The 26,825-nt window shown below is 44.7% G+C and overlaps 1 protein-coding gene across 6 annotated transcripts; it reads left to right on the forward strand.

Annotated features, from left to right (window-relative positions):
- The first annotated feature begins 573 nt into the window (after positions 1 to 573).
- On the forward strand, positions 574 to 26,825 carry LOC147620519 (lipid phosphate phosphatase 2-like). Of its 6 annotated transcripts, XM_086824751.1 has the most exons (10): positions 638 to 792; positions 1,569 to 1,686; positions 10,151 to 10,263; positions 10,522 to 10,787; positions 22,536 to 22,623; positions 22,777 to 22,886; positions 23,013 to 23,106; positions 23,281 to 23,469; positions 26,391 to 26,450; positions 26,568 to 26,825. In XM_086824751.1, the coding sequence occupies exons 4-10, from the start codon at positions 10,539 to 10,541 to the stop codon at positions 26,720 to 26,722; spliced, it is 945 nt and encodes a 314-aa protein (XP_086680877.1). In that variant the 5' UTR covers positions 638 to 792; positions 1,569 to 1,686; positions 10,151 to 10,263; positions 10,522 to 10,538; the 3' UTR covers positions 26,723 to 26,825. The 6 variants fall into 6 exon arrangements, with proteins under 6 accessions (XP_086680872.1, XP_086680871.1, XP_086680877.1 ...); XM_086824745.1 differs by lacking the exon at positions 10,151 to 10,263 and having other exon boundaries at positions 614 to 792; positions 1,588 to 1,686; XM_086824747.1 differs by lacking the exon at positions 10,151 to 10,263 and having other exon boundaries at positions 639 to 792.

The following is a 26,825-nucleotide window of genomic DNA, read 5'->3' on the forward strand; positions in this document are numbered from 1 at the left end:
GTTTTGATGTTAATTATGTAAGGGCCTTTTTAGAATAACACCAACCCATCTTATATATGACAAGGGGCTTTTCGGACTCACACCAGCCCACTTGTATAAAGCCTTACACTAGCCCATCTTGTATTTGGCAAAAAATGCATTATCCAACAATGGACGGGGCTCGACAAGATATGGATGTGGAGTTTCTCTTGTCCTTGGACTTACACTTGTGCATCTTTTATTCGACAAAAAGTGCAGTATCCGAAGATGGGCGAGGGTGGATGATTTTTGAAGGGCTGGGTCACCCTTCAAAATGACGGAGTTTAGTAGAATGAATGCCTATTTTTTTCACAATTTATGTTACTTTGATGGTCACTCAAAATAAGTGGCTGTATTTTACGACCAAAGCACCAAAAAACGGGCATGACACCCACCATCAAAAAAGACCAAAGCACCAAAAAACGGGCATGACACCCACCATCAAAAAAGCAACCTTGGTGGTTCTGTGAGTCTTCTCCATGTGCAATGCACCACTCAGAATCTTCTGGTAGAACACGCCAAGATCAATGCAACGTACAAATAAATTTATAGTCTTTTTGTGTGGGGCGGCTTTGAACAACGCGTACTTGTCTATGTGGGCCTGTCCAACGACTATCAAGAGCATAAGCAAATGCAGCGTCAACAACAGTGAAGAGCTGAGTAGACCCCTATCGGAAGAAACGCAGATTCGCTTTGCTTTTTCCAGCATGAGAAGTCGCTCGACATCGCTGCCCGCTGAGCACCAAGAAGAAGCACCCCTCTCCTCTCCTCCAGGTATCCCTCTCTTTCTCTGTCCATGAAACCCTAGTGCTCCGACTTTTACTGTTTTTTTCCTGCTCACCGTTTATTACACCCTAGTTTGTGTGAGTACTTGAAACCCTAGCGCTCTTATTCCACTGTGTTTTCCAGGGTCACTGTTGATGGAACCTAGCTCTTGCAAACTCTCTCCACAAGACGAAAGCCTGTTTTTCCTGTTTATCGAACCTTATTAGAGGAAACCTTAATTGTGTGATTCAATCCCTTATTTGCTATCTTTAGATAAAACTGTGTGGTGGTTCATGTGCAACCTATCATCTACTGAAGCCCTAACTTGCCATTTTAACCTTTCAGTAGGTAAAACCCTAATGTCCACTGTGTGATTCACTGTTGTGGAAGCCCTCACGTGCAATTCCCAAGTGAAACCCTATTTTCCGCTGGTACGACGCTTGTCATGAGTACATGAAACTTGTTCTCAGTACACAAAACGCTAGCCCTCCGTCGCTTTCTGTGGTCATGATTTGGAGCCCCAGGTGCTCCACCATGCTGCAATGAGGATTATTAAATCGCATAAGATGCTAATTTAATTGATTCTTCATTTTCCAGCTTCCAGCCGTGATTTTGTATTGTTTAAATCATAGTTTATGGAAGTCTCCTCCTTCCAAAAAAAAGTTTAGGCGGGAATATGGGCTGTGCCAAACCCTGCAGTGAAAGGGCTCATTTTTCTGTCAGTCATATTGTCAAGTGCAACAAAGAGTTACTTTGGTTTCTCTTTTAACTTCTTCCTTCTACAGTTAATCTTTCTTTCTGTAGGCATCCGAAGCATCTCTTTGGGAGTCTACCTAAGGGCACATCCGGAGCCAGTAAAGGAAGATATTGCAGAGGAGCCACTGTTGCATTCCCTTTCAGCAGGTACTCTCATGTTTCACCACTCCATAAAAATGATAGCAACATTGAAATTTTTAATGAAGGCTTTCAAACCCACAGAAAACATGAGTAATATGTTGGCATTGCATGTGAGTAGACCTTCCTCTCTGGCTTTGGCTTCAAATTAGATTAACATTACAATCCTTGCAAATGGGCTTAGGAACACCGAGCTCACAAAATTACATTTAAGTGCTCGTTACTTAAATGGACCTGGGAACTTCGATTAGTTGGTGTCAGACGCTCTTTTAGAGGAGTGGTTGGTGAAGTGTGGGTTTTTTGCCACCCACACACCCGCCCCTCCCCTTTGCACACCCGCGCGCGCACACACGCACACCCTTTTATTTTTGGAATATATCCCTTAGTGATATGAGAAAAATCTTAACTCTAGAACCACCTCTCGAGCTATCAAATTTTTATGAAGGTGGAGAATGGAGCGAAATGATTAATTTTCCTCCCCCAAATTCTAAAAACTTATCAAAGTTTAGATGCATGTGCCAAGATAACTTAGATAATGTATAGGGTAGATTAGATCGTGTGTGAGCGTGGGCTCGCTCCTTAGTACTAGCCTTCATCATGGCTGAGTCTGCCCGTCTCCTTTGGAGAAGTGATAGAAATTCAGTTCGATGGTGTATCTATGAAGGATTTATTTACTTAGGTGATCCATCTGTCTCTGTCTGCATGAACTTTCACCTACTCCCAGTAGGAGATAGCAGAACGCTCCCCACGAGCTCCCTGATTGATGTTGTGTTTGCATTACGAAGCGTAGTGCATGACAATGAGTAGACGGCCAAGATTTTCTGGACCCAAGATGTGAGTGAGAGACGGTGTGGAGCACGCGAAGAAACAGAAGAAAAACGTGTGGAGGCGTGGAGCAAAACGATGGAGCTCAAATTATGAAGATAAGATTGTTACAAAACTTAGGGCATATAATAACCCTAACTGGTGCCCGTTTCACATAACGGTAAGTTGGGCGCCTTATTGGGCGCGGGGAAAAAACCTCACTTAAAGTGAGTAAAAAGTGCCCGGCCGGTCCTAATACATTGGCCACTGCCCATAATAATGTCAGGACATTATTTCTAACACCCTCCTGCAGTGCCAATGTGGGTACAAGGCATGATGTCAATCACCAAAAGGAAGTAAGCCTAAAGCTTTGCGGAAAGCTTCAAACTTTTCTCGAGGTAAAGCTTTGGTGAAAATGTCTGCGACATTGTCATGTGTTGGACAATAGATCATGCTGATCTCCCCTGCATGAAGTCTCTCTCTGACATAATGATAATGTATCTCTATGTGTTTCGTTCGTGCATGAAACACAGGATTCCGTGCTACTGCAATAGCACTCTGACTGTCAGTGAGAATCGGAGTAGGCTCCTCCAATAAAGGATGAAGATCTTCCAAGAGTCTGCGTAGCCAAACACATTCCATTGTCGTTGTGAAAGCTGCCCTGTACTCAGCCTCACAAGACGAGGTAGCTACTGTAGATTGTTTCTTGCTCAACCATGAAATGGTGTCCCAAAAAGAAACAATTACCACTGGTAGACTGCCTTGTGTCGAAGTCACCAGCCCAATCTGAATCACTGTATGCATGTAAATGCAAGTCACCCCCCCTGGGAAACATCAAGTTATAAGACTTGGTGCCTTGCAAGTAACGAAACACACGCTTTACAGCTTGCCAATGAAGCATCCGTGGGCTGTGCATATATCTGCTCACCTGGGATACTGCATACTGAATATCCGGTCTGGTGTTGCACAAGTAAATCAGGCACCCAACAGCCTGACAATAGAGAATAGCATCAAAAGATTCACTGCCATCATGTACTGTAAGTTTCAGCCCTGGTTCCATAGGAGTGGAAATAGGCTTACAATCTTGAAATTTGAATCTTTCCAACAGTCTCTGTACATACTTCGACTGTAACATAAAGATACCCTTCTCACTTTGTATGAACTGTATGCCGAAGTAATAGTGCAACATACCCAATTCTGACATCTCAAATGCAGATTTGAGTTCGGACTTAAAATCTGAAATTTTATCCGCATCAGTACCTGTGAGCAACATATCATCTACATAAAGAATGATTATCAAAATATCCCCCCCATCTCTCTTGATGTAGAGGGTGCTTTCAGTTGGACTGTTGGTGAACCCCTGGCTAGTCAAAAATGCATCAATCTTTGCATACCAGGCACGCGGTGCTTGTTTTAAGCCATACAAAGCTTTCCTCAACTTGCACACCTTGTGCTCTTGACCAGACATAGCAAAACCAAGAGGTTGTATCACATAAACCTCTTCCTCAAGATCACCATTCAAAAAGGCTGTTTTTATGTCCAACTGATGTACAAACCAGCCATAATGTGCAGCCATAGCAACAACAACACGGATGGTGGTCATCCGAGAAGTGGGGGCAAAAGTTTCTTCGTAATCTATGCCCTTTTTCTGAGCATAGCCCTTAGCAACCAGCCTTGCTTTGTACCTGTCAATGGTACCATCTGGTTTGCGTTTAACCTTATAAACCCACTTTGTACCAATTGCCTTCTTGCCAGGAGGCAAATCCACCAAATCCCATGTATGATTCTTATCAATAGAATCCAATTCAGCTTGCATGGCCTGCATCCAATGCTGATTTTCACTTGCATCTTCAAAACTCTCAGGTTCCTCTTCATCCATAAGAGAACTCAAACAAGCTGACTCTGAAAAGTGAGAGCTTTCAGCCTCACGTGTACTCCTACGTGTCCTACCTGGTAATGGAGCAGCAAGTCTACTCTCTTGAAGAGTCTGTATAGCCCAACGAGGAATGGTTCTAGCTTCTTGCAAAGCTGTCCTCTCTTGTACAACAATATCCTCTTCTGCTTGCTGTATGTCAGGCTCAGCCTGGGGCTGATTTAAAGCATCAAACACACGAGGTGGTGGCTGCAAATTCTGAAATTCAGCCGGTATATCAGCTGTGGTTCCCATGCCAATGGGTAACAACCCTTCAAATACATCAAAAGACTCCTGAGGTTGCTGAAATTTAAATTCAGCAATGGGTTGTGCTGAATTCTCTGTAAAAACAACATCTCTGCTCACAAAAATCCTCCGTGTGACAGGATTATAGAGACGGTACCCTTTACTTTGACTGCTGTAGCCAACAAATATGCACTTTATGGCTTTATCATCAAGCTTCCCACGAAGCTCCTATGGTACATGTGCATAAGCCAAGCAACCAAACACACGAAAATAATCAACACTAGGTTTCCGATCAAACCAAGCTTCATAGGGTGTAACAGATCTGAGTGCCTTTGTAGGGCACCTGTTCAACACATGAGTGGCACACATAAGAGCTTCCACTCAAAACTTATGTGGCAATCCCTTTGCTTTCAGCATACACCTGGCCATCTCCATGAGTGACCTATTCTTTCGTTCGGCCACACCATTCTGCTGAGGTGTATATGGTGTAGTACACTGGTGTACTATGCCCTTTTCTAAACAAAAAGCATCAAATACTTTAGATAAGTATTCCCCCCCTCTGTCAGTTCTGAGAGTCTGCACTTTTTGTCCTGTTGCATTTTCAACCATGTTGACATAATGTCGGAAATGCATAAAGACATCAGATTTGTTCTTCAAAGCATACACCCAGGCATATCTGGAAAAGTCATCAATAAAAGTAACAAAATACCAATGACCTCCCAAGGATTGTGTCCTCATTGGACCACATACATCACTGTGAATGAGCTGCAATTTGCGGACAGCTCTAACAACTCCATCCTTTTTGAAAGCCTGACGATGCATCTTTCCCAAAATACATCCCTCACACACGTCTGGGAGGAGTCTCTAAATTAGGTAGGGCATCTACCATTTTCAGCTTCTGAAGTGCCATGAGACTGCCATAATTTACATGCCCAAACCTGGCATGCCACAACTCTGCATCCTGCATAGCAGACGTAGAGGTAGAAACAACACATGCACTGTGCCTCTCATAAGGATCAAGACGGTACAAACCGCGACATAAGGTCCCTGTAGCAACCAAGGCAAAGTCACTTTCCCTGTCACGGACCATACATTTAGTATCCCCAAAGGAAACAACCAGCCCTCTCTTTGCAAAAGAAGACACTGAGAGAAGATTCTTCTTTATCCCAGGCACATACAATACATCCTGAAGGAGAAACTCTGAGCCATTAATGGCTGTAAGCATAACATCCCCTGTGCCCTGAACTGGATAAGAAGCATTATTTGCACACGTAACCTTTCTGCCACAAGAAGAAGGTACCATCTTGCCAAACAAATCCTTTCTGGACGTGATGTGCCTTGAGGCACCACTGTCAAAGAACCATACATCACCACTTTCACTCACACTGAGTGAATGAACCTCATTTGAGGGATCATAGCTGCAAGTAAAGAAGCACCAATCCTCTTCCACAAGGTTGGCTGTGGCATCATCTTTCTTGTTATCCACATCTGAAGAGTCTTCAACTGAATTACCAGACTCTTTCTTCTTTTCCTTGGCTATCCTCTTATGACATTCATGAATATAGTGACCTGGCTTCTTGCAGTAATGGCACTTACCCTTCTTTTTAGGTTTCTGTGCATCATCCTTCTCTTTACTAGATGGCTGTCCTGATTCTGACTTAGGCTTATATGCACCAGATTTTCCTTTGCCCTTGTTCTTGGCAAAGAATGCTTGCTCACCACCCCTTTGCATGACATTTTTCCGAGTCTGCTCTTCCTGCAACAAAAGTCCAACCAATTCCTGAAAGGATAGAGGGACAGGATTACCCCTCATGGACAAGTGAAGAGATGTATGAAAACCCAAATAAGAGCTCGGTAAAGAGTTAAGTGTAGTGGTGACCATCTCAGCATCAGAAATGATTTCATCAATATTCAAGAGTTGTTCTCTCAAATCCTGAATCTTCGTAAGATGATCCTGCATAGAATCACCCTCATCCATGCACAAGTGTGATAGTTCCCGCTTCAAAAAGGCAACTCTAGCCTCATTGCGAGCCTGATACATGTGCTCCAAAGTATCCCATGCAGCCTGAGATGTCTTGCATGAACGGATATGCGGAATAATGGACCTCTTAACTGAAAGTGCAATCAAAGAGAGTGCCTGAGCATCCCTGGAATCCCACCTAGTTTGTTCCTGTGTAGGTGCCTGAGGAGCTGGTAGTACAACCTGCTGCCTGCCATGTTGTGGAGGGGTAGCTGGGGCCACATGCATAGGCCTTGCCTCAGCTCCACTTACATAATTCCACAAATTCTTTGCAACTAGCAGATTCCTGATCATAAAGCTCCACAGGGAATAGTTGGTTCCATCCAACTTATCTTCTTGGGCTAAAATCCCAAACACATCAGCAGTGTTCTGTGCCATGAGAGCAAACTGTAACCTGCAAAAGAGACTGACTGCACAAGAGTCCACAGATGTTGCTGGAGACTGTCTGTTTCACACAGATAGACAGCACAGCAACAAAAGCCCCAAATTTCTGGTGGCTCAAATTTCTCTGATTCCCACAAAAAACCTGTGGGAGCTGTCACAGATTGTGCAGCAACACAAAAACAGCAAAAGCCCCAAATTTCGGACTTGATTTGCTGACAAAATTCACAGTTAAGCTCCAAAATTCAGCAGGTAGACTCACCCGAGTTGCTGCTGCAGATTGCTGAGGTACGAACTGATGCAGAAGACGGTACAACGCTGTACGGAAGGCTGTACGGACAGCAAACAGCAACCAGCAGGTGCTGTACGGAACTGTACGGACAGAAGACAGCAGATAGGGCTGTACGACAGCTGTACGGCTGCTGTACGATCAGAAAACAGCAGCAAAACTGGTTGTACAGACCTGTACGGACAGAAAAACAGCAACCAGCAGCCACACGTGCTGCACAGATGCTGTACGGCCTGTAGAAAAGCGACCAGCACTGCTTTTTGCACCAGAACAGTGCCCGAGACACACAGAAAGCAGTCGCCCAGGTCTGTAGAAGGAGGGCGACCTGTTTTTCAGCACCAGAAGCAGGCGACCAGCACAGTAGAGAGTGTTCTTCGCGACGAAAGTGCTTCACCAGCAGTAGGGAAGGCGGGAGCAGGAACAACAACCAGCTCTGATACCAATTGTGAGTGAGAGACGGTGTGGAGCACGCGAAGAAACAGAAGAAAAACGTGTGGAGGCGTGGAGCAAAACGATGGAGCTCAAATTATGAAGATAAGATTGTTACAAAACTTAGGGCATATAATAACACTAACTGGTGCCCGTTTCACATAACGGTAAGTTGGGCGCCTTATTGGGCGCGGGGAAAAAACCTCACTTAAAGTGAGTAAAAAGTGCCCGGCCGGTCCTAATACATTGGCCACTGCCCATAATAATGTCAGGACATTATTTCTAACACAAGAGGCCAAGAAACCCATCCACAGCATGGTGTCCTCCAAAAAGCTCTAGTCAACGTGGTCGTGGGCCTTCTCGAATATTTGGGTCGAGGTGGTCACCTCTCAATAGCTGAAAATGCTATCTTGGATGTAACTTGCCTTGAGTGCCGTGGATGATGTTTGGGAGGTGAGGCTGAAGGCAAGGCCGATTGCTTTAGCGAGGATTTTATAGGCTGCACTGAGGAGGGTGATGGGGCGCCACTGGTTCACTCATGCCTTTCTTGAATTAGATCCTTTGCTAGTCTCACCGCGAAGGTGCCTATGCATGATCTCATTGAAGGCCACCCATAGGTTGGCCTTCATGAGACATTGAGATGCAAGTGTAGTTGAGAGAGAGAGAGAGAGAGAGAGAGAGAGAGAGAGCGGAAGCCATCCTTGCTGGTGCTTCGGGTGAGGAAGAGCCCGAAGAGTCTTCTCCAGCTTATCCGTTGAGGAGGGGGAATCGGAAATCCAATGATCTTTGAAGGTCGTGCAATACTCGTGGGTGCTGCCACACCCTCTGGCGTGGAGATAGAGCTAGAGAGAGTTTGCACCATGGAAGACCACCATTGACAGCTTTTTGAGTATGAATAGATTGTGGAAGAGGAACGTTGAAGGGAGCAACAAACCTCAAAAGAAAACTACTGAAGGAAGGAGCATGAGAAGTTCTTGTATGCCCTTGTTCCATGAGGAAACCTTGGCTACCGTTAATGCGATCTTGGAGAAGTTAACATTCAAGAAGTACGAGGGTAAACTACACCTTCTTGTTTGACATTTTTAGATCCATCAATTTGAGGCCTACTTTGTTGTAGTAACTAAATTTGAAAGAGAGTTTTTTTTTTGGGGTGAATTGTCACCTTTTTGGTGATGCATGTGCTTGGGGCGGTGTACAGTTTTATGGCTGGGATGAGTTTTTCGTTGATATGAAACAACATTCCTCCCGCCATGGTAGCTGGAGAGACTTGTAGACGAGCTTCATTGATTGTGACAATTTATCGCTACTCGTGCCCTGGTTTGCCTTGCACAACTTAGGCTCAGAGAAACGTGGGACCTTCCTTTACGGCTTAAGACTCCTAGATCCAATGGGATGTCCTATGATTTGAACATGCAACCTTCAGGCATTCAGGCTTCCACAAAACGTCAAGATGAACTATAATCATGGGAAGCCTATTGGCATATATTACATGGTAGGGCATAACTAGGGGCCTTTTTTCTCTTTGGGGTTTTCCCCCTTGGCTACACACATTCCAATGCAATCCACAAATTTGCATCTCTATCCATCACCATCTTTGTGTACTATGTATGTGCTTGCTTCTGTGTGTAACCCTAGCTCCTCTCGGCCATCAGTGGTATCAGAGCTGGTCTCTCGTGGAGGGAGCTGCTCATGGGATTGCTTGGTCCTGCACGCGAAACTGTGCTTGGACAGACCTCTTTTTGCCTGCGACTGCTGAAATGGCTGACCCTGTGTTCAGATGCCGACCCCGTGTTCGCTCAACACCCGCTGGGGGCACTAGAGTGCATTGAACCGCAAGCGCCCACTTCGGCCAGCTGACTGGGCAGCTCTAGTGTGGGAAGTTCCACCGCTGCCACAGCCAGCGGTGGGCGGAGCTGCAGGCACAACGGGCGGCACTCCGTCCACTTTGTGAATTACGTGGTATCGTTTCCTTGTATTTTTGGGGCCTTCTCTCTGTTGCTGTCACCATTCCGGCCTTTGTTCCATCCGACTTGCCATCGCCGTCCGTCCATCTGAGGCCATAGTGGCGTGCCTGACCGTCAGCTCCTTCACTTTTGTCGCCGTCGCTGTTGTTGTACCATGCCCTCGCTGTCGCATTATCAACGGCCATAGTCTCGTCTCTGTCTGCAGTAGCTCCCCGTCGTCGCCTCTGTAGCTGCCGTCAGGTGTTTTGAGGAACCTCATCCCTTTCTTCAGATTAGAATTCAGTATCAGATTCACGGCTACTCCCTACAGTTTTGGTTTCACTTCCCATGGTTTCTCTTGATGTTGTCAGCTCTTTTTTGCTCGGAGTATTTGGTGTTGCTTTCGGTCTCTGTTTTAGACACCTTACCACCATTGGTGCTTGTGTCAGAGCCATCCCATGTGGAATCAAGTTCACTTTAACCAATCCCTTCGACATCAGAATACAAAGCACGAATCGTCATTTGTAATGGCACAACCTTAGGGAGCTCTTCACACAACCAGGTGTAACCCATGTAGATCCTCTAGTCACCAAGGAGTTGTTAATATTCCTGCAATTTTTGAGTTTGTTTGCATGTTCAGAGGAGTTTTTGAAATCAAGAACAGAGTTTCAAGTATCACATAATAGTATAATTTGGGCCTGGTTTGTTGTTAATATTCCTGTACTTTTTGAGTTTGTTTGCATGTTTAGAGTTTTTTTATAAACAAGAACAGTTTCAACTTTCTTTTTTGTGACAGCACAATTTGGGTCTGGTTTTGCAGGGAAGTGTGATTTAGACATGGCCTCTCCCATGGAGACGAGAGGAAGAGTAGAGGACCGTGGGGCTGAAGTAATTAACACTTTAAGAAGAGCCACGTACAAACTATTCAGATTTCACCTCAATGATTGGCTTGCTATATTTGCTCTGGCTATCCTTGATGGGATTTTGAACATAATCGATCCTTTCTACCGTTTTGTGGGGAAAAGCATGATAGGGGACTACATGTTTCCACTTAAGTCGAACACAATCCCTTTTGAAGCAGTACCGGTAGGTCTTAGGTCTTTCTCCCCTTCAACCTCTCTTTCATTGAATGATTGCCATTTTTGTCTTATGTGAAGTTCTGCGTCAAGAGCAGTATGCTTGGATAAAAGAAATATGGTGCTAGCTGAGAAGACATTTGTGAAGGTCTCTTGACCAGTGGGTTCTAGCTTGGGTTGTAATGCCTTTTGATGCACAGGTACAAGGGTCCAAGGTTTGAACCCTGTCACCTAAATATATAATTAATCTTTCTCTATCTCTCATATACAAAAACTGTAAGCTTGTAGGCCAGGTACTATGCTAGGTGTATGTTTGTTGACAACGGAATTAAAAGGGCAGGGCATGCATTGGTTCAAGAAAAGCTTTCACTTACAGGTGGAATTTTAAGTTTCCTGCATTAATGAAGTCTTTCATTGTTCATAGTCTGTGCGTTGGGAATGGCTCACTCACTGCTCATCTAATGTAATGTGTGAAAGTTGTGTCTTACATATTTGTTACACGAATCAGCCTTGATGCTGAGATGTATGTGTCATGCTAGGATTACTAGTTAGGCGTAGGCTTTAGCAGAGAACCACTAATTTTTGAAGTCTCTGGCTTGTACCAAGAATGCATATACCAAATTGATGGAAGTGTGAAAACAACTAACAGGAACTAAAGCAGATTAATGAATGCGGGCCTACTCTTTGTAGGACTTCAAACAGAACCTTTTTCTCCCCATTCTACACATCTTCCATAGATCTGTTTGAGGCGCCATTCAAGGGAGAGAACACCTGCACCAAAGGAGCGTTAGGAGCAATCAGCACAAAGCTTCGTATTGCAGCAGATTTCACTAGTTGGGGGAGGACCTTGCTTTCTTGCTTTGTTCACCTCTCTAGATCTATGTGAGCACGAGAGCTTAGCAAGTTGTTAAAATGATTAGCATATCCAGGGTGATTCTTTCTAAATTTGTAAGCTCTATTTAATTCAGCAATGTACATTATCTGAGGTTCAGAGAGTCGTCAACTCTTTGGTTGTGTCTCTCTCTCTCTCTCTCTCTCTCTCTCTCTCTCTGTCATTTTCCACCATCTTATCATGACAATGTGGTTGTTAGAGGTACTTTTGATGTCTTATTATGGCCTCAGTAGTAGTCGCTTTAAAAGGCAAAGTCCGAGGGTAACTACTCCTAATCGACCTTATACGGTGAGTGTTGCCCAACAGGAGGAAACCATGACTCAAGTGAATGATCTACTTGCGAAGGGGTTGATTAGGCGAATAGTTGTTTCTCGTTCTGGTACGAACCCATTCGTACCATACGGTTTGTACGGTATGAGTTTTGTTTTGTTTTTTTAAATTATAAAATTCCCTCCCTCCCTCCCTCCCCCCCTCCCCTATCTTGAGAAAAAAATTCCAAATGCTAAAAAATAATAGAAATCTAGCTTAACGAAGATCCCAAATGCCCGCAATACTTTGCAACTTTCGTGTCCACTTAGTATTCCATATGGGGTTGCTGAGAGACCTAAAAAATCTGGCAAGGTAGACTAATAGTGTACACACGATTGGTAGGATGAGAGAATCTTACTACATCACTTGGAGATGCCTGGTATAGGTAGGCTAGACAGTCAGATCCTCAAGTTATGTACGAGGGAGAAGATTTGGACATGGCCATTTTGATCTATAGAGGAGTCCCTAAACCTATCACCCTAGATGCACTGCTCGTATTTGTGCAAGGACGGTCCCTTAGTCATGACTCATAAACACTACACTGGGAGACCTTTGGTATTGCATTATCCATGTAGGTTCTTTTTTGGAGACAATTGAGAGATCCAATTGGGAGATACACGTCTCCATGTTCTGGTTCCTCAAGCACTGTAGACTCCTCCCTCCCCCCTCCCAACCTTCCCTCACATTCAAGCTTGAAGCTCCATAGTTTGTAAGTGTTAAAAAAAAAAATCGTATTTTATCATACGGTATCCGAAAATTTCATATCGTACCAAAAATTCTCGTACGGTATATCGTATTTTCGTACCGTGACAACTATGTTCTTCGCCTTATTGTTCTCCAGTTTTGCTTGTGCAGAGAAAGGATGGGTCATATAGAATGTGTGTTTATTACAGGGCCCTTAACGAGATTACCATCAAGAATAGATTTCCAATTTCTAGAATTGATGATATTCTTGACAAGATTTAGGGAGCTGCTTGTTTCAGTTGCATTGATCTTAAGAGTGGCTACCATCAGATAAGAGTGGTACCTCAAGATGTACACAAAACGGCTTTCAAAACATCATTTGGGCTCTATGAATATTTGGTGGTGCCTTTTGGTCTTACAAATGCTTCGGTCACTTTCAATAGAATGATGGATAGAATCTTTAGACCTCATCGCAAGTTCACATGAACTTTCTTTGATGATATTATTATCTTTTCAAAGAGTGAGGCTGAGCATAAGGAACATCTCACCATTGTTTTTGAAGAGCTTAGGAAACATAAGATTTTCATTAATGGAAAGAAGAGTGAATTCTTCTTGTCATTATTTGGGGCATATTGTTTCGAAAGATGGTTTACGCATGGATCCTGCAAAGATTCAAGCTATTAAGTGATAGAATGTGCAGCGGAAGAAGGGAAGTGGAAACACAGGAGAGAGAGTGAGAGAGAGAGATGGAAAACCTCATAACCAACTAAGATCAGATCCTGTAGATAATCAATCCTGGGAGAAGCAAACTACTCCTCACTGGAACCCTCAAAAGAAAGAGTCAATTTGCCCCAACTTTGTACCAAGAGTAGCCAAATGCTGTACAAAAGCATCCTCTGAAAAGGTCGGCATCGCAAGATGTTAAGACTCTGTAGAAAAGATGGGTTCCATCTGCCCAAACTCCGTACCATGAGTTGCCCAATGTTGTACATAGCACGCTCCACTGAGGTGGGCATCGCTAGACAAAAGGACTCCACATCCTCCTGAAAAAAGATGTTGTTGGACTTGTACAAGTCCAACTTGATTCTGATTCAAATCCAAAAAACTCTGGAAGTACCATTGTGCCCCAGGCACGGTTAGCAACCACAGATCCAAAGCATCCCGTTGGGTCCAAAAAACCATCCTTCAAAACAACAAACTTGCACATTGCATCAAACTGGCAGGGGGGAGGGGCATCCTCAAAAGCATCACAAAGAGAGGCAGAGGTAGACTCCTCACAATGAGGAAGGGAAGCAGGAATATAAACTGCAATGGTTACATGTTACCATTGCAGTTTATATTCCTGCTTCCCTTCCTCATTGTGAGTATTCGTATTGCAGTGGAAGTATTCGTATTGGAGGATCCTGTCACACAAATGCTCACACCGTCTTCTGTATCCCGAGTTTCGCGAGTTTAGCAATCCACTGTAATACTTCAAACTTTAGAGAGAGATGAGAGAGAGATGAGAGAGAGAGATAAGAACTGTACACCGTATGGGGTCCCGAATTACCCACTGAAGGGCCCCCTATCCCGTTACTGAGATAGTATTTGCTTTATTATCTTTAAAGAGACTGATAGTGTGACTGACGATAAGCCAAACGCAAGACCTCTGAAGACCAAGTGTTGGGCTGAACTGTATACTGTAGAAACACCAAAGATGTCCAATCTCGAGCCTATACACTCTTCCCAATGGAATGAGAAGGGATGCAAAGCTAGGGTTGAGAGAGGGGTTGTTTGAGATTGTTCTAGACTGAGTATGTCACGTGCACACCATTCAGGTGTACAGTGACATGGCATCATTTTAGCATCATTAGCATCATCAGGAGTCATCAGGTATTTTACAGGCATTTATGCAATTTTTACAGGCATTTATGGGGCAGCCGACAGCAGTTGTGGACATTGCATCTGGCCGACAGTAGTTATGCTGGCCGACCAGCAGCATTCCTGCATATATATACAGGCGCCTCTCCATTCAGCACTCCAAGCTCATCATAGTAGCATTCAGCAGGGTGTTCTCCAACGCATCTCCTCCAGGAAGCTTTGGGAGCAGCATATTCAGCAACGCATCATCATCAGCCCATCAGATCTGCAAACGCATGGAGCATCCACCTTCCCGTGTTGGAGAGCATCTGCGTTTCATCATCAGGTCAGCATAGCATCTGTTCCAAAGCATCCCTTCAGCATATTCAGCATATAGGCAGCATATTCAGCAGTATAGATCCATTTGGATCTCATTGTAAACCGCATTCATCATCTAATATAGCTGCATTGCATTGACACATATTTGTCTATCTCTTAAACATCGTTAAGTGCAGTTTAGTTAGACTAAGGTTGTGATTACTACGGTCAAAGACCTCTCACATGTCACATTGGTATCAGAGCGTTACAGGGTAACCAGCCTTAGAGCATGTTCATTCCATCAGTCATTCAGTTAGACATCATGTTAATCGCTTCCGCACAGTTAAACCCAGTTCTCAAAATTTTGCAGGCCACCCTTAGGGATTTTCCCTTAGGTATGCATCAGTAACCCATCCATCTGCATTCTTGCACAGCATATAGGGTTGCACAGGGCTTGCATAGCAGACATCTTAGCAGTCATCTTAGCAGTCAGACTTGCATCTGCAAGGCATACATGTTGCCCATGAACTCTCTGGGGAAGAATGACATCCATCATCAAAGGAGGACATAAGTTTTGGGCTTCAACTGGCAGCAGCAGGGGGTTTCTCTTCCACAGAAGACGGAAGTTTGCTCCAACATCGCCTCAGGAGGTTTAGAGCTTCAGGAACGACGGAGATGGTAGGTGAAAGGTTTCCAGAGGCAGGTCAGGGGTGACTCAGGTATTTCCAGGCAGTTTTAGCAGCATTTGCCATTCAGTTCCCGTAGTACCGAGAGTCTTGGCTCAAAGGATTTCACTCCTGCAGACGGCCTCAGTCCCGGCAGCAGAAGACAGAAGGGGGCAGTGGTTCCGAGGAGAAGGATCACCAGAGGAGTCGAAGGTTGCCAGGTATACCACCCAGCAACAGTTTAGCAGCGGGGAATGTCACGTGCACACCATTCAGGTGTACAGTGACATGGCATCATTTTAGCATCATTAGCATCATCAGGACTCATCAGGTATTTTACAGGCATTTATGCAATTTTTACAGGCATTTTACAGGCATTTATGGGGCAGCCGACAACAGTTGTGGACATTGCATCTGGCCGACAGCAGTTATGCTGGCCGACCAGCAGCATTCCTGCATATATATACAGGCGCCTCTCCATTCAGCACTCCAAGCTCATCATAGCAGCATTCAGCAGGGTGTTCTCCAACGCATCTCCTCCAGGAAGCTTTGGGAGCAGCATATTCAGCAACGCATCATCATCAGCCCATCAGATCTGCAAACGCATGGAGCATCCACCTTCCCGTGTTGGAGAGCATCTGCGTTTCATCATCAGGTCAGCATAGCATCTGTTCCAAAGCATCCCTTCAGCGTTTCCTTCCCAGGAGACAAGGGAAAGATAGTGGACAGAAGTTCATTCAGCATATTCAGCATATAGGCAGCATATTCAGCAGTATAGATCCATTTGGATCTCATTGTAAACCGCATTCATCATCTAATATAGCTGCATTGCATTGACACATATTTGTCTATCTCTTAAACATCGTTAAGTGCAGTTTAGTTAGACTAAGGTTGTGATTACTACGGTCAAAGACCTCTCACATGTCAGAGAGTATGAATGCTGTAAATGAGTATGAATGCTGCGTTTTACCTTCACCAAGTGGCTAGAGCAAAACGATGAGTAGATGAATGCTGAAAACTGTATGGATGCAAAAAACGCAAGGTTTAATGGCTAAATGCTGAGAACTGCTGCGTTTGCTGATGGGGGCTGAATGCACAAGCATTGATGCTCCTCTAGCTGTAGGATGACACGCTTCTCCAAACGCGTAGGGCTGAGGTGAATGTAGGCTGAAGACTGATGCGCCTGAATGCTGGTCGCTGAATATGATTGAATGAGTGAATGATTATGCAAGGACTCTATTTATATGGACACAAGGAGCCAGTTGGCTGGCTACTGAGTTGGCCGACTGCTCATGTCCAACATAAATGCATAAATGAAGTGAAAAATTCTGAAAATGATGGAAAAATACCAAAAAAACCCTAGTAAATATCCTGATAAATACTGGATGATATCTGGGGTTCCTGCAATGGTCTAGATGCTATGCATGAATGATGTGCAATATGCAGGATGCTTTCTAATGCAAACCCTAAGGTTTCTACTGACTGTATATGCATGAATGCGTCTCTTTAAGTGGGTTAAGGGAGTTAGATTGACTGACTGACTTGCTATGGCTGAGAATGACTTACGTAGCTCGTGCTTGACTTATCTTGGACTGAGGATTACAATGGGGTCACGGTGTACGACAAATATCATCCTGAATGGAACTAATATTGTACAATGTTGCACTGATGATGATGAGCGAGTTTGTCACCATGCACTACAGTGCAGAGTGCATGTGACATAATAAGATCCCAAGAATCAGCAACAAACAAGTGATCCATGTGAAAGGATCACACCTCACATTTAAAACACCCTCCTTTCTCTGCAAACATTGCAACGAACACAGGCTCGAACAAAATAAACTCTGGTCAGGATCTCTGAAAAGATCACTACTCTCCTCCAAAATTTGTAAACTCTTGTCACAGAAGAAAGTCTCCACCGATACAAAACAGCTCCCGAAACTGATCCTCAAGTGAAGTAGCTGGAGATGGGTCCCCTCTGAGTGAAGAAAACGCCTTTGGGAAGAAAAACGCAGCCAAAACACTGCTGCCCAGCAGAAACAGCACTCCACCGCCAACATAAGGCAAGGAACATGAAGAAACCGGGTAACTGTGAAGGCCAAGAACAAAACATAAGTATAGATGCTCGAAAATCAGCAAAACGGTGACTGAAATCAGAAATTTAGTATCCTCCTCAAGTACCAAACTGCCTCCAAAGCCACAATCCAAACAAGACACCCCCTCTACAAGTGATCTGTGTCCCCACTGGAGAAGAAAACCAGCCAAACAAGAGGCTACAAACCTGAAAATTTAGGCCAACCAGTGTCCACACCTCCTGTGAGGAAAAACGCTGAAGAGAAGGTACCTTCGGGTCCAACGGAAGGAGCCTAGGTGAAGGTAGAGCTACCAGCAGAATCAATTCAGAAAAACGCAGCAACTATGGCTGCAAATCTAAAAACGCAGAGGTAGTCGGGGCAGTACAAAGGGCAAATTCTGGAAACGCAGAAGAAATAGGTACACCCAAGACTCAGATCAGCAAATCGGCATCAGAAAACGTGTAGGAGAACAAAACGCAGCTTGCAGGCTGTTGCTGTCCTGCACAGAATAGGCGGCCAGCACTACAAGGGGGGTAGATGTTGAAGAAAACGTTGAAAAACTGCTTGTAGAAACCACATGTAGAAAAAACGCAGCACACTAAGGTGTTGCTGCCCTCAAAACAGAGCGGAAAACAGGTGAGGGGGAAGTCTCAGGCGGTAAAACCGGCGATGGGAGACTAATAGCTGCAATGGAGAAAACACCTAGAAGAGGCAGTCGACCAGCAGCAACACTGAGAAAAAAAACGCAGATTTGTCCACCTTGCTGAAAACGCAAAAACAATACTGTTCTTCACCGGTGCTCTAATACCATGATAGAATTTGTAGCGGAAGAAGGGAAAGTGGAAACACAGGAGAGAGAGTGAGAGAGAGAGATGGAGAGGAAACACATGTGAGAACCTGCTCTCAATATCATCATCCAAAGGAATACACGTCCCGAGCAAGAGGGGAGAAAACCTCGTATGTGAGGGATTGCAGCAAACAATGCTAAGCAAGCAGTGAATAATGAGGGAGACACCACGGGCACGCTACCAGCCGACCTCCAACTGCTAGCCAAGTACCGATCACCAAACTCCTGTGTGCCATCAACCAAAGAAAGAGGGTGATCTTTCTAGGTTGAAAGCTGTCCTAAAGCCTCTTCTGGAAATCTGAAAGGAATCGTTGAGAGAGGCCTTGTGACTGCTAATGTGCTGCTGATGCCGGAGTGCCATCTATCTCTGGCATCTTGATCCTGCAGCCTAGTCGGGCTGTATATGCAAAGAAGGGGGCATCCAGAGTCTCCTCCTGATCCACGGGGTCATGCCAAATCCACTCTCCTGGGTCCCACTGTAGGCGCGTGAGAGGTCGGCACTCCCAAATCCATAGCCTCCAGAATCTCTCCTTGGCCGGTGCTGGGTCTATGTGTCACTTCCGTGCCTGAATACCAATCATCCTCACCCTTTGCAAGGTGCGCCATTGAAATCCTCTAAGGGAAGCTCGGATCTCTCTAGTTTGGCATGGGATCCAATAGAAAAAGTGAGTAGACCACTGTCCTCATTTGCTCCGTTGGCCGCCATGAGAAAATCGTGTCTGGTAAACATGTCTAGCCACACTTGGGGCGGGAAGCTCGGATCTCTCTAGTTTGGCATGGGATCCAATAGAAAAAGTGAGTAGACCACTGTCATCATTTGCTCCGTTGGCCACCATGAGAATATCGTGTCTGGTAAGGGGGGGGGTGTGTGTGTGTGTCAGGTTTGAGATAGGAGTCAGCCACTCCCGAGGGATAGTTGAGTCAATGTCGATGTTGAGCCTGTCTCTGCCCAGACCCTTGTCAGGCCTCTCTCGTGTACCTTCGGGGGTAACTGCCTGTGTGCAATCCAATCTTCCCTTAGTGCTAGGCTTCATTATGGCTGAGTCAGCCCTGCATCTTCGGAGGTTTGACAGAAACTCAGTACGAAGGGCTTTGTGTGAATATATGCTCTTATGTGTGTGTGTGTGTGTGTGTGTGTGTGATCTGTGAGCATATCTTGATACAGAGTTATACACCCACTATTGGGCACTGATGACATTAGTGGGGAGGTTGTAGTATCTAGTCCATACTATGCATAATGGAGTTGATACTTATATAATCTTGTGGGTTGACTACCATGACTATATAACATGCACGTTCCTAAAAGGTGAATTTGGGCATGTTCCTGGATTCATCTAGGTATATAATTCAGCCGTATTAGCGGACATATTGTGCTAATTCTTTCTATCTTTAGCGGTGCATTTGCCCTATCAACTGCTTATTTGTTGTACTAATTCTTTCTATTTGCTACTTCCCTTAGTGATAGGCTTCATTACGGCTGAGTTTGCCTTGCATCTCCGGAGGTTTGACAGAAACTTAGTACGAAGGGCTTTGTGTGAATATATGCTCTTATGTGTGTGTGGAGTGCGTGTGTGAGAGCATATCTTGATACGGAGTTCTACACCCACTATTGGGCACTGATGACGTTAGTGGGGATGTTGTAGTATCTAGTCCATACTATGCATAATGGAGTTGATAGTTATATAGTCTTGTGGGTTGACTACCATGAGTATATAACATGCACGTTTCTAAAAGGTGAATTTGGGCATGTTTCTGGATTCATCTAGGTATATAATTCAGCCGTATTAGCGGACATGCAGATTTCACATTGTGAAGTTTTTGTCCAAGTTGCGGCCAAATGATATTGTGCTAATTCTTTCTATCTTTAGCGGTGCATTTGCAATTTTGCCCTATCAACTACTTATTTGCTGCTCTAATTCTTTCTATTTGCTACTTCCCTTAGTGCTAGACTTCATTATGGTTGAGTCAGCCCTGCATCTCTGGAGGTTTGACAGAAACTCAGTACGAAGGGCTTTGTGTGAATATATGCTCTTATGTGTGTGTGTGGGGGGAGTGCGTGTGAGAGCATATCTTGATACAGAGTTCTACACCCACTATTGGGCACTGATGACGTTAGTGGGGATGTCGTAGTATCTAGTCCATACTATGCATAATGGAGTTGATAGTTATATAGTCTTGTGGGTTGACTACCATGAGTATATTATAACATGCACGTTCCTAAAAGGTGAATTTGGGCATGTTCCTGGATTCATCTAGGTATATAATTCAACCGTATTAGCGGACATGCAGATTTCACATTGTGAAGTTTTCGTCCGAGTTGCGGCCAGTTGATGTTGTGCTGATTCTTTCTATCTTTAGCGGTGCATTTTTCCTATCAAAATTTTTTTTGCTGTACTTATTCTTTCTATTTGCTACTTCCCTTAGTGCTAGGCTTCATTATGTCCGAGTTTGCCCTGCATCTTCGGAGGTTTGATAGAAACTTAGTACAAAGGGCTTTGTGTGAGTATATGCTCTTGTGTGTGTGTGTGTGTGTGTGTGTGTGTGTGTGTGTGTGTGGAGTGCGTGTGTGAGAGCATATCTTGATACAGAGTTCTACACCCACTATTGGGCACTGATGACGTTAGTGGGGATGTCGTAGTATCTAGTCCATACTATGCATAATGGAGTTGATACTTATATAGTCTACCCAGTAGACTATATAAGTATCAACTCCATTATGCATAGTATGGACTAGATACACCCACTATTGGGCACTGATGACGTTAGTGGGGATGTCGTAGTATCTAGTCCATACTATGCATAATGGAGTTGATACTTATATAGTCTACCCAGTGGGCACTGATGACGTTAGTGGGGATGTCGTAGTATCTAGTCCATACTATGCATAATGGAGTTGATACTTATATAGTCTACTGGGTAGACTATATAAGTATCAACTCCATTATGCATAGTATGGACTAGATACTACGACATCCCCACTAACGTCATCAGTGCCCAATAGTGGGTGTAGAACTCTGTATCCCCAGTAGACTATATAAGTATCAACTCCATTATGCATAGTATGGACTAGATACTACGACATCCCCACTAACGTCATCAGTGCCCAATAGTGGGTGTAGAACTCTGTATCAAGATATGCTCTCACACACGCCCCAGTAGACTATATAAGTATCAACTCCATTATGTATAGTATGGACTAGATACTACGACATCCCCACTAACGTCGTCAGTGCCCAATAGTGGGTGTAGAACTCTGTATCAAGATATGCTCTCACACACGCAACTCCACACACACACACACACACACACACACACACACACACACACATAAGATCATATATTCACACAAAGCCCTTCGTACTGAGTTTCTGTCAAACCTCTGTATTTACTTCTATGTGTTGATTGTGCAAGTAGAATAGAGTTTCTTAATCAACATAAATTAGTATGACTCATGCTTAGCTTTTGCAGTCATGTCACAGCTCTCATTCAATAATTTAGCCCCCATGAAACGATTCGAAAGGGCTAGCTGCCATCTGAGACTATTGGCCACGATGACAGTGGAAGTCTGAGTCAGATTTTCACTCAGGACTCTGGATGGGACCCTCAGTCCTTATCTGATGTAATGCGTGCTTGTATTGGTCCCATACTCATATATGGCCTCGGGTGGATGGTGGACGTTAATAATATGATGATGATCATCTCTCTCTCTCTCATTGATTGAACACCACATATTCCAACAAAGATGACTTTTTACAGGGTCATTTCTTGCAGATTACCACAGATGAACCACCAAGGCTACCATGAAAATTGCCAATGCCACTTTAGAGTACGCACACACCATTTAAAATGTGAGGCAAGGCTATGTGGGATCCACCATCATGAGAGGCTTGTAGTATTTTTCAATTATCATACCATATGGATTGCCATTGGTCACATTCACCATTTAAAATGTGAGGCAAGGCTATGTGGGATCCACCATCATGACAGGCTTGTAGTATTTTTCAATTATCATACCATGTGGATTGCCATTGGTCACATTCACCGTTTAAAATGTGAAACAGGGCTATACGGGGATCTATAATAAGGAGAGGTCACTTTCATTGTGTATCTAATATGTGCCTTTTTGCAGGTTATTGCCTTGGTTATTCCACTTGTGATTTTCGTGGTATATTTTCTCTACAGAAAGGATATCACTGATTTACACCATGCAACGCTTGGTAAATGCACATGCATTCAAATGCTTCTCAACATTAAAAAAGCACTTGATAAATGTATTTGCTCTGGGATATGCTTGCACATGCTTTTTTGGCATAAAAAAATGCTGACTTTTTTTTACATTTTATCTGAATAGTTCAAACTATTTTCTGTAGGTCTTTTCTTTGCAGTCTTAATCACTGCCGTCCTCACAGACGCTATAAAAGACGCAGTAGGTCGTCCACGGCCAGATTTTTTCTGGCGCTGCTTCCCTGATGGGAATGCGGTAAGTAGACTTTCTCAGCCTGGAACCTTCTCTTGCTACTTGTGTTGCTATGGAGCAAGAGTCTATCCTGGTGATCAAATTGAGGGTGAAGGCTTTCTATAAGGAGCTTTTGTGATTGGATTTCAGATCTATGACAACTTTACTGGGAAGGTTGAATGCCATGGTGAGCGTGCAGTGATAAAAGAAGGCCACAAAAGCTTTCCAAGTGGGCACACCTCATGTATTTTTCCATCCTTCCTGTCTGCATGTCCTGGTTGCAGCCTACAGGTTGCTGCATTTGTTTTCAATGCTGTTAAGCTTCATCTTAATAAAAGTCTTAGATTAATGGGTCTTGAAAATGCTTGATTGTGGTTTGATTTTGACCTTGCATCTTCTGAATTTGGTCTCAATGCAGGGTCATTTGCTGGTTTGGGCTTCTTATCCCTGTATTTGGCAGGAAAGCTTCAGCTTTTTAATGGTCGCGGACATGTTGCAAAACTTGCTTTAGTTTTCACTCCTCTGCTAGCTGCCTTATTAGTCGGCCTTTCACGAGTTGATGACTATTGGCATCATTGGCAAGATGTGTTTACAGGGGCTTTGCTAGGTATGAATTTCTTGTCAATCTCATCAAGATCTTTCTTGTGTTACCTTTTTGGTTAGCCTTGATCTCACTCTATTATGGGCCATGATGTTTGATATGGAGGGAGTCATCCAGAAGACATTTTCTAGAAGATTTGTGACAGGTGGAGCCCAAAGTATGCATATTACAGGGCTTGGACAGAGTGGCTTCACATGGGGGGCAGGATTTGTGCCCATCTGGCGTGGCTTTGCCCCAAAACAGATAGTGATTACTCTCCATCCAAACCCATGCCCAAGACTCTTTAGTGGAGGGCAGTTCCAACAGTTCTGCCTTATGCAGATTGTCTCATGGAACATTCAGGGTTTGGGAGGACTGCAGTGTTTGTACCGGATTCTCAGTGAGGAGCATCATAGATTCGTAGTTGGTGGGCCCATTGACATTATTTTTCTCCAGGAGCATCATCTTTGCGAGGGTTGTACCTGACGTTGCAGGAATATCCTTCAGGGCAGGAGTCACACCTTTTGGTCCCATGCTTTTGGTGCCTCCGGGACCTAGGGTAGGGCATTTCCATTAGCGAGCAGCTCTTAGCTGTAGTGGTTGATTTAGGCACCATTGTCACATGCTTTTGGCGCCTCCAGGACCTAGGGTAGGGCATTTCCATTAGCGAGCAGCTCTTACCTGTAGTGGTCGATTCAGGCACCATTGTCACTTGGAGAGCTCACTGGGTGATCATCAGGATTGGAGAGAACATACACGCACTGAATGCTGCAGCAGGCAGAGCCACTTTCTGGAGTAGGGTTCGTCAATCCCTCCCATAGGCCGATTTTTGGTGCATGGGTGGTGACTTCAACATGTTCTAGTCGGCGGCAGACAGACTTGGAGGTGGCATGCTTACAGTTTTAGGCACGGAGTACTCGGCTTGGGAGGAGTTGATTCTAGCTTTCACCTTGAACCCTTGGCATTTATCGGTGTTCGGACTAGCCCCGTGAGTTTGTGCTTCTTGCGATCCGATAGGATACAGGGTATGGATAGACTTGGCCTTGACATATCTTTGGCTGTCCATGGCACTGATGAGGGCTCCGCCTTACTCACCTTCTCTATTGTAATGAGGGCTCTGCCTTACTCACCTTCTCTATTGGTCCACATGGCGGAGTTGAGAGAGTAGAGCCTCCTTTGCAGGATTCTAGTGGATGCCCCTTGAAGAGGGTGAGGGTGATTGGTTTCCATGCGCATGAGTGGCATATAGACCCTCCTCCGGTCAAGGTGGCCAGAGAGAGATTCTGGCGGTTATGGATGTGCGAGGGTCGCCCTCTCACGCGACTCTCGTGGGATCCGGGGCAGTGGACATGGCATGATCCCTATGACAGTGAGGAGGCTCTCGGCACCCCTTTCTTTGCGTACACGACATGTCTTGGCCACAGAATTCAAACGCTAGAGATCGAGCGCACTCCAGCAGTAGTAGGGCACTGGCAGCCTCAGGGCCTCCCTCGGTTTCTCTCAGATTTTTTGGAAGAGGCTGTGAGACATTTTGGGCTGCGAAAGATCACTCTCTTTCTATGGCACGTGGCATATCGGAGCCTGGAAGTTGGCACTTGGCTGGCCATAGGAGGTAAGCCATCAGTTTGTTCGAGGTGTGGCCATCTTGAGGAGTCCGAGCGTCGTTGCCTTTGGGATTGCCCGAAGGCTCAGCAGGTTTGGTAGCGGACTCTCTGCATTTTCACTATGGACCGGGCCCCCTCTCACACTGTTACTTGGGGCACAATTGCTTGGGTGGCCGAGGCCGAGGCCGAGACCGCCATGGCATATGAGGAGGGTGGGGGACTTCCCTGCAGGTCTCTCATCTCCATATTTCTGCAGTGCCAGTTCAAGCATGAGAGCTCGCTTTAGTGAGGCTATTGAGGGCACCCTCACCCCTTCAACGGAGTCCATGTGGAGCATCTAACTTGATATCATTTATACCCTCCGTGGATAGTGGGGAACTGCGGCAAGGCCTTCTGAGGATGTGGTGTCATGGTCCCTTTCTCATGGACAGTGGTGGTGAGCCACTTGGCACTATATAGACCACCTATGTGGTTGTCCCCCCCCCCCCCCCCCCCCCCCCCTCCCCTCAAAAATTATAATAAAAATAATAAAAAAGAAAAAGTAAAGGTAAAAGTATGAGATAGCCCTCTCCTCCAGAGTGGCCAGCCAGAGGAGAAGAGCATCCTTCCCCCTTTTTCAGTCTCTTGACTCTCGCTCCCCTCTATGGAGCTGAGTTTGTACTTAGCCATTATGGCTGTTTTGCTTGGTACCTAATAGAAGGATCTCTTTCCCACCAGGCGCGGGGTGGGGGGGGGGTGGTGTGGTGCGTGAAGATAGTGATATTGTGTTCATGCACAACATGTAAAACTGGAAGGTTTACGCTGAGGATGAAGGGCCAAGGCGAGGGATCCCATGATGTAAGTTTGTCTTGTTGGAGCAGGTAAGATCTCCCATATATGTAGCCCAATGTAGATGATCAAGCGGTAAGTTCTGTATTTAGATGGTGTCTAGGTGCAGTCCCAATTGCCTTGTCTAGTGATACTCATGCTTATTTCCTTGTCTAGCTGCTAGTCCCAATCACCTTGTCTAGTGATACTAGTGCTGTTGAGGTCTTTTCAGGCATCTTGTTTGCACCTCGTCTTCATCAATCACCTAATTTGCTCTGAGGCTTTTATAGCATTACTAATCCCTTTGTAAAAGCAGAAGGATGTAAGGATTAAAATGCATGATAGAATCTAGAGAATGGGGCTGCCATGTGTAGCTCTAATGTTGCACCCACTGGCTATTCAATGGATGTGTAAAGAGGTGGGTAAGGAGCTTGTTTCAAGCATGGTCATCATGAAGACTAGTGCTCCATTTTGCTTTACATTTTGATGTTTATTTTTGCACAACTTGGGCTTTTACAACTGCACTACTCCTTGCAGGTTTTGTAATGGCAGCTTTATGCTACCATCATCTTTTCCCCTCGATATTTGGTGAAAATAGTAAGTTGACCATTGATTCTCTCTTTTTCTCAGTGTGTTGTTTCTGACATAACAGTAAATATTATTTAATGCCAGCTCTCTTCTTATCAAGACATGATACAAATGTGTTAATTGCAGGCATGGGACCATATAGCTACCTTCAAATAGGAAATGACTTCAAATTGGGTTGTTTTCCTTGGTTTCCTCGTCGGCGACATACGGATTGGCCTCCAATAGAGAATGGGGAGGAGCATGATGAGGAAAGTGGTATACACAATGATAATCATCTATAGTATCGACTCTGTGACTAGACTGCTGTAGTATAGACTTTGGCTCACATGCTGTACAATATTTGTAGAATCCTTTGCATCAATAATCTACTCCAACCTTTCTCTA

Source organism: Cibotium barometz, chromosome 31, assembly GCF_041138505.1.
Source record: "Cibotium barometz isolate CiBa-2024 chromosome 31, ASM4113850v1, whole genome shotgun sequence".
Classification (NCBI taxonomy): domain Eukaryota; kingdom Viridiplantae; phylum Streptophyta; class Polypodiopsida; order Cyatheales; family Cibotiaceae; genus Cibotium; species Cibotium barometz.

Coding starts and splice junctions, on each gene's coding strand:
- LOC147620519 (XM_086824746.1), top strand. CDS start 612: ATGTGGGCCTGTCCAACGACTATCAAGAGCATAAGCAAATGCAGCGTC. Junction 22,624..22,776: donor TTTACACCATGCAACGCTTG/GTAAATGCACAT, acceptor TATTTTCTGTAG/GTCTTTTCTTTGCAGTCTTA. Junction 23,107..23,280: donor TCCAAGTGGGCACACCTCAT/GTATTTTTCCAT, acceptor GTCTCAATGCAG/GGTCATTTGCTGGTTTGGGC.